Genomic DNA, 11,156 nt, shown 5'->3' with positions numbered 1-11,156 from the left:
ACCACGTTTGAACATGAATGGTCGACATGTCATTTTTTATGTTATTTTCTTATTGTCAATGCCTTGTTTAGCAATCGATAGTTAATGGACCTGTTCAACCCAAAAAAAAAATTATATATATATATAATAGTTAGTGGACATGTCTTTCTCTATTTTTGGACGACATCAACTCGTCTTTCTCAAGTATGAAAGTTGACAAATAGTGACAATGAAACCATTTGAAAGGATACTCTAGCCCTCTTTGAGATGGCGGTGTAGATCCAAAAATGGCTATAGATGATAATTTTTAATCACTTACAGCAGTTTTGGTGTTTGATAAAAAAATAAAAAATTATTTTTTCTTTATAATTCTCAACTCTCCACAGCAAAAATATAAACCAGATTTCTAGGTGCTTTTAAAAACTGCAGTGACTCATAACAACAATGAATATTTTCTTTTACCCATAATACTCTCATTGATTTTTATAATTTTTATTTGTTTATTTTAAATTAAAAAATATGTCAATTGTTAGTTATATTTTATATTGTGATAATTAATTATAATATTTTATTTATACAATTATAATTATAATATACTTAAAAAATAATAGACATACTTATTTAATAATGTTGTTCTTAGAAAAATTAATACTAATAAAAATTTGTAGCCAAAAATTTCAAAAACAAGTAAAAAAAACATTTTTATTTTTACCAAATAAATAAGTGAAATGCACTTTCAGCATCATGTCCATTTTAGTAATTATACACAGTCACATCATTTTTATATTAACACTTACCAAACACTTTGATATTGTTTTTTGCACTCACAGCACTTTTGAAAACATAGTTTACCAAATACTTAATTGCTTTACTTTACAGCTAACTTTACTTTACAACTATTTTTTCTCACAGCAATACCAAACTAGCCCTTAAATTAATTAGAGCATTATCGAAAGTTTAATGCCTGAATTTTTCCCTTGTAGCTTTCATTGTTTTTTCTCCATTCACAAATCATTGAATAAGACATATATGACGGATTTCAAAATAAAGATAGAATTTAATAGGTCTGTAACAAGTAAGGTCCCAGTAGTTGTAGATATTAACAAGAATGGAAAACGCAGGCAAACAAAAAATTAAATAACATAAAAAAAAAAAGAAAAAAAAAAAGAAAAAGAAAAAAAGAGAGGTGGTATGGAAGGATCTGATGGCCAAAATAGGATGGCTCTAAATTGTAATGCTCCCACTCCAAACCCACTAGCCACAACCTGAAATTTAGGGCCAAACCAATTATTCAATTAAATCCTCCAGTTTATAAGCAATGCAATGCTTCCCTTTTTGCTTAGCCACCAAAAGAATATTTAGCTACAAAAACCACCAAAAGAATGTAAGTACATAAAAGTTATAAAACTAAATGTTAATAATTATAAACCCCCTAGTTAGAGATAAAATCTCTCATAACCTCCACTCAAAATCTAACTCTCTTATAACCCCCAATCTTACACTTAATATTTTCCTAAACCCCCTAGTCAACTAATACCCAGTCAACTTTGACTCCCCATATTTTAATTTTCCAGTTTTACCCCTTTTGTTTTATTTTCGTTTTCAGCCAACTAATAATCTCTCTCTCTCTCTCTCTCTCTCTCTCTCTCTCTCTCTCTCTCTCTCTCTCTCTCTCTCCTATCTGTTGCCTCTCTCCCCTCTGCGTCTCTCTCTCTCCCCGCTGCTGTCGCCGGCGCGTGCGCTGTCGTCTGGCGACGGTTGCCGGCGAGACCAGTCCCATCACACTCGCCTCTCCTTCCTCTTCCTCCCTATGCCCTCCACGTGCCGTGAAACTAAACGTCGACACCAGATCGGGTCTAAGCAGATTTGAGCTCTCTCGCCGGCGATCCGTCAATTCCGGCGGCGACGAGGTGTCGGACCGGTTGGGTTCTTCTCGCCTCTTCCTCTTCTATCTATTCATGGCCTTTTCTTTCCCATAAAATCCACAGAAAACCAAATGCAGCCCGAAGTCCGATCGTCATCTCCGGCGGTGACTTCGCGATTCCGGCGACGTCGCAGCTGCTCTCCACTTCCAGAAGCTTCCTCTCGACGTGGTGAGTGTGATGGTGGTCTCCGATTCTCCAACTGACCACCGTGGACTGCGAATCGACTCCGAGAAGGTCCGAGACTTACCGCTGCCATTGCCGGCGATTCCGACGGCGGATTGAAGTGGTTCTGGTCCCATTCTTCTCCCCTCGACATTCTCTCTCTACTGGTATACAAATTTGTGTTCAATTGCCTCGAATTTCAAAAGCCCTAATTTGAAAACCCCAACCTCCGCTGCTGCCACTCTCGGAATTCGGCGGCTCCGACCACCCATGGTTAAGATTTTGGTACGAAAATGCTCATCTCTCTGAGTTCTTTAAGTTTGTTAAATCAATTCTTTGATTTAGATAATGAGATTGAAATTCTTGTGAATCTGATTTATAAGTATATTTGTGAACTGATTTGTAAGTATGTTTGTAAACTATTTGTGAAATGTTGTGAAATCTGATTGTGAAATTGATTCACAAACATTTTTGAAATGTACAGTTTGCGAAATTGATTTTGTGAATCAATTTGTGAAATTCTTGAAATTAAACAGTTTCAGTTCGTGAAACTGTTTAATCAATAAATTAAGTAAATTTGTATATACTTATAAATCAATTTGTGAAATTTAGTTTCACCCCAAATTCAGTTCTAGCTTAATTATATTAATCGGATAGAAATGTGGGTTTTTTAATTGATTTATAAGTATATACAAATTTACTTAATTTATTGATTAAACAGTTTCAGTTCGTGAAACAGTTTCAGTTCTTGAAACAGTTTCAGTTCTTGAAACAGTTTCAGTTCGTGAAACATGAGTTTTAAATGAACTTTGAATGAAATTATGGTTCTGAAATATGATGAATCAAATTTGCAGGTAGAAACAGATCGAGGCAGTGGCGACTGTCGTGTACTCGTCGCGCGTGAGGTGATCGGACGACGTTGTATTGTTGGCTACTCCTCTCATCTCAATGACTTGTTGTATTGTTGGTTTTTTTTTTTATAAGGTTGCTGTGTTCTTTTTAGTGAAACGGAATTCAGTAAAGGTGTAACTGTTTTAGTGAAGTGTAATTGTTTTAATAAAGGTGTAATTGTTTTTTAATTAAGGTGTAATTGCATTTTAGTCGAGGTGTAATTGTTTTATCACTTAATTCAGTTTCAGTAATTGAATTCATAACTGAATCCTTCAATTTAGTGTAACTGAATTTCTGAAATTCAGTTTCAGTGTAATTGAATTCTTGAAATTCAGTTTCAGTGTAACTGAATTTTTGAAATTCAGTTTTAGTGTAATGAAATTCAATTTCAGTGTTTGATTTTAGTTTTAGTGAAATATTGAGTTTTAGCAAAAACTTCAATTCCAAAAAAAAAAACAAACAAACAGTTTCACCAAAATACAGTTACAGTAACGTCAGCATGCGTCAGAAGGGTAATTTAGGATTATAAGTTTTAGGGGGTTTTGAAAGAGTTTATAGATGGGTGGGGGTTTAGACAACTTTTTTTGGTGAGTAGGGTGTTTAAAATTAGGCACTATAAAACTAATAATGCTTAATAATTTAGCAATGCTGCTTCCATTATTGTTCTTAAAATACTCATTAAACATTCTTTCCGTTTTAACAAAAAAAAAAATTGATTATAGGTTTCTCTTATAAATAAATAAAATGTTCTAAATAAAGTAAAATAAAACTAGGCCATTACAGGCTTTACAGCTTGGTAGCAACCGTAGCATGAGCCATGAGGCGCTGATGACGGTGAAAATTGAAGGTATAAATTGAATAAATAAAAGAATGAAAATATTATTTGAGGAGTCAAAGCCGGAGAGAAGCTTCCACACAGATAAAGATGGACACGCCAAATATCAACAATCCACATTTTCATAATATTAATTGAGAAAATACGTGTGGAAAATGCAAATAGTGTGTAACAATGAGCTGGGACAATGACAGGTGACAGGACCCTACAACTGAAATGAATTCATATTCTTGTCTTCGGACTTTCCTAAGGATCTGTTATGGGAATTGCAGAAAATGAGAAAATGATCATGTTTTATGGGCAGGGGTCACTAGACTCACTACTGAACTGAGAAGAACAAGTGTTTAGATGAATCAACAAGTAAGAACCATGTTTTTCATGGTGATGAAAAAAAAGAGAGAATAACCCCATTTAGAATTTGATCATAACCTGCACTGCACATATGACCTATAAATATAATAGCTAAAACCTTATATTGGAATGAAGTTAAGCCCCTATTGTGTACTTGATTCGTGTTCCAAAACATGATCTAGAACTTGTATTTAGAAGGGACATGGAAATGGAATGGCATAGAGACTACATAGGAAGGCCTCAATCTTTCATGTCTTTCAATAAGCACAATAAGTATTGGTTCAGCCTTCTATCAAGCCACATTTATCTGCAATTTTCCTGCATAAGCCCATTCGTTTTGTTTATGTGCTTCAGTTTTTCAATAAAAACTTGTCGGATGATATGCACAAAAAATACCTCGGAAGATGCTATCTGCAAAAAATAGCTGTCAAGACTCAAGACAGATGCACAATTCATCCTAAGATAACTCACACTGCCGCCAGACCTCCAGAACTGGTTTTTGGGATTCAATTTACAGGAGCTTTTGCTCTCAAATCAATTTATAAGGATCAAAACGGCAAAATCTTTGATTGATTGAAGCAAATTTGAATTTTACATCAGAAGAGTACAAACGTGGAATGTTCGTTAGAGCTGTTTCAGTTAACAGTGTTAAAACAAAAAGGAGGCACTTATTCACAAAACATAGTAACACAATGTTACAAATGCAGCAATACCACTGAAGATACAAAGTCTATCTAACCTGCTTTCGTTTCTCATCTTCTCCTCTTTTAGCTCGTTCTGTACTTTTGAGTATAGATGACAGGACTCAAGAACTTCACTGTAGTTTTTGCTCCGACAGCAGCTCAGTGCTTCCTTAAGAATTAGCAAACTGTTTCTTCCATTGACATGAGAACCTTCCATGTCTTCCAACTGCATGCTTAATTCTGTTAATTTAAGAGTTGTCTGGACACCTTCTCCCTCAGTGTAAATCACTCTAAACTTCATACTCAGGATGCATTCTACTACTTGACATGGAAGGATGTCTCTGGCCGGAAGAATGGATCCAAAGCGAATCACAAAATCCTTGTCTGTTGGCCAATGCCTTTGACCACCAAGAGGGCACCAGCTAGCAAGATTAGCAGCTTGCTTCGTTTTTCTATTGACAACAATCCAACTAAGCCGGAGTCCATCACGGAGCCCCCGCCATAGCTTCCCATCTTTCCTTTCTGTCTCCATAGATGTAATTGGTGGCAGACCATTAGCAACAGAAAGGAAAACTTCACCATCGTTGTCATCATCTCTAGCTGCATAAGTAAGAAGATCAATCCGAAATGGGCAGTTATAAAACCAACCGTTGAAGCCATTTGCATTTGGAATGCCCCAGAGAACTTTTGAGCAGATTATTTTATCCTTGTACCTTATGTCCACAATAGAAACAAAATCTGAAGGTGAAATACTTTCAAATTCATCCATGTCACCATAGTATTCAGCCTCAGTCCATTCTTCTGGGTACTCAAGGTAGTCGTTCCATTGATACTCACTAACCTCCTTGTTTACAATAAGCGGAAAACAATCAGCATAGAACTTTCTGAATCCACCAATGGATGATATTAAACTTTTGACATCTTCCCTATTAGTTGAAGGCCACATAGAAGAGCACACATTTTCCCATAACCTCTCTTCTTTTGAGAGGGAACAGAATGCGGCACAAGCACATGCTGCACTAGCTAAAGTTGGTCCATCAAGACGTCTCAATATATCGTAGAAAAGATCTGTGCTCAAAGATGCCATATTTTCAACTGGTGCAACTGACATTTCTGTAGATCTCTGATCATCTGATAAACAAAGCACATGATAAGTCCAACAAGAGCTCTCTAGCTAATTACGATATATTTTTTATAATCACAAAATACCAAGACAAGTTACACAAACACTTTCCTTCAAATCAGAGGTCGGAACATTTTATTCTAGAATATTATTTTTAACATAGAAGTATAGAACTACTTGATAATGTCCTTTATGTACCACAGCATGGGAACTAAAAGAATAAGAAGAAAAGAAGATAAGGGCAGGAGAAAACAGTAAATGCACCCACAAATTCAAATCAAATCAAAGCTTCAAACTTGAAAATCCTTTTAAGCAGAAACTTTGAAACCAAGAAATATGTTCTTCAACGATAAGAAAATCTTTATAACACCTAATGCAACCATTGATCTCTTCACAAGACTGAACAAAGAATAAAAAGAAATAACTGAAATGTGCGTTTAAATGTAGGCATAAAGCCATGAAACATTTCAAATCAGGACTTAGAGAACGAACAATCAAATGTACCTCTTGTATTGTTTGAAAAAGTAGGATGACGCTAGGAATTCAAACCAACTTGGCATCCATATCCAGACTACCAACTTCACTATGAGTGTATAATCGGAAAAAAATAATAACAATATCAGAGATGGGGGAGGATTAAACAAATTAAACCAGAGGAAGAATTTCTAATTCACAGCATCCCTCTATGGAGAGTACCATTTCTCACCAACGCCTCTAAAGATGCAAGTAAGCATTCACTAACTTGATCAGTTACAATGGTTTAAATTTGGAACAAAATTAATCCAAATACCCTTTGTCTTCCTTGGTCTTTTATGTTTTTTACATATCAACGAACAAAAATGTAAGCAAATATCAGGATCATATATAACTTTATACTGTTATACAAAATGGCAGGCTTCAGAAATTGGCAACACTGAATATCAATTCAAAGACATCCAGACCTCTGGAACAAAAATACAAAAAAGCAAGTGAACAATGAGGATAAAATTAAGAGATCATCACTTAATCAGTAAGTGGATATTAAAAATCCAACAGTACGCACACTCAAAATGGATAACCATACATCAATATTAGATTATAGCCTCCGACACAAGACATGTACTTCATTTTAAAATACAATTTTAAATGAAAATGATGGATCAATCAAAACAAATAGTAGTAAAGACTAAATTCATTTAAAAGGTGAACAGGATGGAAATTTAAATGGCAAAATAAAGCTGGGTCTTCCTCCGAGTACCAAATTGTGTAAGTGAAAATAACATACTATAGGCAATACCCTTTGCTGTTCTTTCAAAGATGACAATACGACTCCAATCTAATGCATCCGAAAGGAGAAAATTTAGAAACGTTACAGTATGAAAGCCCACCAGCTAGAGATGGAAAAAAAGAAAAAGAAAAACAGAGATGCTAATAACACACGCAAATATAAACTGACCCAAATCAAAATGATAAATACTAACAAAACTCCCACATAAAACAAAAAACAAAATCTTAATTAGGCAAACCAGAAACGAAGGCTTTGCATAATCAGCATGAAGAAACAGATAAAAGAGGAAGTGGGTTTGGTTATACTAACCTCAATGATAAGCCATGAGTGGACATGAACCACAAAGATGCTCTAACATAACACAGAGAGACAGCCTTTGACTTTTTGACGTTTCCAATGAGAGAAAAGGAGGAACATAATAAGCGGAACCCAGGAAGAAGAAGACGTGGGCAAATCCGATCCTATCTTGTTAATCAAAGCGATAGCCGATAGGGGGTTCGTGGGTCACTTTCCATTTGTTTTTGGAAGGTTACTTACTGGCGCACTGTGCCTTTTTCTCTGTTGCCTTTGGCACGAAACTACAAGATATGGGATTTTCTTTCTGTCTCTCTCTCTCTCTCTCTTGTCTCTCTCACACACACTCTCTCCTGTAAATGCGATCCAATCTATTTTCATTCACCACAAAAGTTTTGCCACCTCATGGCATAAATTTATTGGAGCAACCATGCCTGCATTTATACCTACCAGTGTGTTCATTGTTAAAATATCAAATCATGTCCTTTATGAAATGAAAATGACGAAATACTTATCAGGTTTAAATTTAGAACTTCTTCTCACAAAAAAAGAAAAAAAGAAAAAAAGAATATCACTACAGAAAATGATCATTAACATTTTTTTTTTATGAAGTTTTAATTGATGGAAATTGTGCGATCCTTAACTTATTTATTATGATGTTAATATGCCTTAATTTATTTATTATAAAAAAAGAGGAAATTACAGATTTAGTCCAGTTATTTTATACCTAGTTCAATTTTGGTCCACAATCTTTTTTAAGTTCTGTTTTGGTCCACTAATTGTTTCACTTGTTCAATAAAGGTCCAGATTTGTTTTCTCAAATTTGGCCTGCTTTTTACCCTATCAAATCTCACCCAAATTTAGCAAATATATACTTGTTTTAAAGCTATGCATTTCTTCTTTACAACCATATAAAGATCATTCAAATTGGAGTTCTAAAACTCCAGATAATTGACCCTAAAGTAGGGTACCCAAAACTGCCAATTTTTCAAATTTCACCAAATCTCAATTCTCTTAGATTATAATACTCCAAATTTGTTTTTATGACTAAGAAATGATGAAATATAACTTATACTTCAATTATAATTGAAGAAAACACAACCCAGAAAATTTAAAGTCACAAATCTGGACCTTTATTGAACAAATGAAACAATTAGTGGACCAAAACAGAACTTAAAAAAGATCATAGACCAAAATTGAACTAGGTATAAAATAAGTGGACCAAATCTGTAATTTCCTCTATAAAAAAATGTACCTTAATTTATTTCTTATGAAAAAATATGTCTAAACGTATGGTGGTAACGCCTCGTATAGATGAGATAAGAAATTAGGAATATGCTGTTAAATAGATGAGATTAATGAGTTGGTGCTTCATAGGTTTGGTTAATGTGAATGATATTTTTTGATAGACACATAAAATGATATGACTGGCATACCCTATTAAATAGCAATAACACCATTCGTATAATCCATATAGTCTGAATTCAGGTGACTAGTTGAACCTCAAGTGCTAGTATGAATTCAAGTTTGATCCTGCCATTCATAATAATGGGTCATTCCATATCAAGTAGAAACTTAGCTTGTTCAACAACCGTCTGGCTTGAATATGGACCTACATCTGTTTATGTTTATTTGGGATCCATTTAATTTCGTGTGGTTCAAATCATGTTACGACCCACCACCCATAACTCAATCAAAGTTATTAAGTTCAACCCATCTCTTGTGTTGATAATTGATTAGTTTCATTAAATTCAACCCATCTAGGACTGCTTAACTACATGATCCGATTGCTCTATTGAAAAATCTCTCATATTTAGTACCATTATGTAATGATAATGTGTCATCGTCTACGATTTATCATAAAACGTCATCGTTTGTTCAGATTTTAATACATTCTTTGCATTACATGGCTGATTTCCGAAAAAACAATAAAAAATGGAATTGAGGGAGGGCAGTGCAAGTGCAAGTGCAAGCACTCACCAATTCCATTACTGGATTGGTGAGATGTTGATTTTGATATCACTAGAAACGAAACAGATAAGGGGGTCTGTGACCTAACCGAGGTAAACAAAGAATTTTAAAAATGGTGGGAGTTGGAAATTGGAATTGCCATGACACCTTCCAAGCACCAACAATGGGGTCAAGCCTAGCCTCCACGTGGTACCACTAAATACAAATGCAGCAACGTTGGACTTGGTTGGTATTGGATAAGGACATTATGCCCATGCCAAATTGTCAATGCTCCATTCTATTCATTCATAAAGATCATCATCAATTTTTCATTTCTCTTCCTTAAGATTGCTATAAATGTGTTGTTCTAGTTCTACCCTTGTGCCTCAAGAGTCAAGACCTCAACTTTGCAGACTTAGCAACAACCCTATTGCTTTGTCCCTAACCTACAAAAGATGGGCCCCCAGCTGTTTATGGGCTGATGATGAACAGAAGAGCGCAGAAACATGGGCCCAAGCCGTCTCCTCCAACAATGCATCAAGTCACAGGCCCACATCCATAAAAAGCCCAAAATCAAGGGCTTTGGGGTTTCGTTGGTACAATCTAGATATTCTTCTAGAATCTACATCCTGATTCCTACGGGATTTCTCAATAAGTGAAGCAATTTACAGCTACTAAATCTAAGATATATTTGTCATTTGATATTTGGTTCAATAGAAAGAAATTATAGAAGGATCAGATCACAAAGTTCATTCAGTAATCAAGCAGTAAAGAGTAAATGGATTGATATAATTGAAATCCAACAATTTGAAACCCCAGTGTGTTGCGAGTTTACTAGTACTACCTCTCAAGGCTGAAGCGAAGAATGCTCAATCATCAATCATCAGTGGCGGTGGCGGTGGTGGTGGTAGTGCTGTCGATTTCGGTGTCGTCGGGGTCGCGAGCCGGGTCAGATTTGTCCATGGCGGCGCGAGCCTTGTCGAGCCAAGGCTTCAAGGCCAGCTCTATGGCCAGCCATCCCACCGCTAGGGCTCCGAACACCACCATCGCTTGCTTCGTCGCCGTCGCTTTCCCACCTTTCGCCATCTTCTTCTTCCTTGGCAACCACTCTTGCGCTCTCTCCTCCTCTTTTCCTTTGGAAGCAAGTAACTCTTAAGACTAAGAAAAGCGACTTTGATGAATTTCAAATTTCCCTATCTTTACGGGTCTATATATATTATATAATAGCCGCTTGTTTGGATTTTGGTTTGACCTCTGTTTGGTCACGGAGGAATCTCAAATCGGGATAAAAATGTTGGGCCTTTGGAAACCCTGAATTTTAACAAAACGACAATCAGTGGCTCTTCCATCTCTGTAAACATCAATGTCGTATGTCTTCAATTCAGCTCCTAATTGAATAGGTAATTGGAATTGAATTTGATCCCCAAGCAGAAAAAGCATGTCTCAAGTTTTATCTAGCTCCTCCCTAAAACGAGAGAGGACATCATACTCATTAATTCAAACTTTTACTTTCTCACGGTGTCATGAGACATGAGCAATCATGATGAGTTTGCATTTTGCATCACTTTATGATACTAATTCTTTAACTTAGAGTGTTAGAACTCGATATTTTGTGTTTCTTGTCTTGTTTTTGTGTTTTCAGGTCAAATGAAGCAGAAATAAGAAAAATAAGCAAATGGAGCCATTTTGGGACATT

The 11,156-nt window shown here is 35.6% G+C and overlaps 2 protein-coding genes across 4 annotated transcripts; both read right to left on the bottom strand.

Annotated features, from left to right (window-relative positions):
• Positions 1-1,295: 1,295 nt before the first annotated feature.
• On the bottom strand, positions 1,296-7,907 carry LOC147275731 (F-box protein At2g27310-like). 3 transcript variants are annotated; one of them, XM_086253424.1, is made up of 3 exons: positions 7,526-7,907; positions 4,883-5,957; positions 1,296-1,341 (listed from the first exon to the last, which is right to left on the bottom strand). In XM_086253424.1, the coding sequence occupies exons 2-3, from the start codon at positions 5,935-5,937 to the stop codon at positions 1,338-1,340; spliced, it is 1,059 nt and encodes a 352-aa protein (XP_086109550.1). In that variant the 5' UTR covers positions 5,938-5,957; positions 7,526-7,907; the 3' UTR covers positions 1,296-1,337. The 3 variants fall into 3 exon arrangements, with proteins under 3 accessions (XP_086109550.1, XP_086109547.1, XP_086109549.1); XM_086253421.1 differs by lacking the exon at positions 1,296-1,341 and having other exon boundaries at positions 4,690-5,957; positions 7,526-7,906; XM_086253423.1 differs by lacking the exons at positions 1,296-1,341; positions 7,526-7,907 and adding an exon at positions 6,454-7,485 and having other exon boundaries at positions 4,690-5,957.
• A 2,316-nt stretch (positions 7,908-10,223) lies between these two features.
• OEP7 (outer envelope membrane protein 7) lies at positions 10,224-10,642 on the bottom strand. The gene has a single exon (XM_086255108.1). It carries the CDS (start codon positions 10,544-10,546, stop codon positions 10,337-10,339), a length of 210 nt encoding a protein of 69 aa, XP_086111234.1. The 5' UTR covers positions 10,547-10,642; the 3' UTR covers positions 10,224-10,336.
• Positions 10,643-11,156: the final 514 nt, after the last annotated feature.

This window comes from Dryas octopetala, chromosome 8 (genome assembly GCF_963921425.1).
Source record: "Dryas octopetala chromosome 8, drDryOcto1.1, whole genome shotgun sequence".
NCBI classification, from domain to species: domain Eukaryota; kingdom Viridiplantae; phylum Streptophyta; class Magnoliopsida; order Rosales; family Rosaceae; genus Dryas; species Dryas octopetala.
Note: the sequence above shows the minus strand (reverse complement) of the source record. Positions and strands in the feature narration are given on the sequence as shown.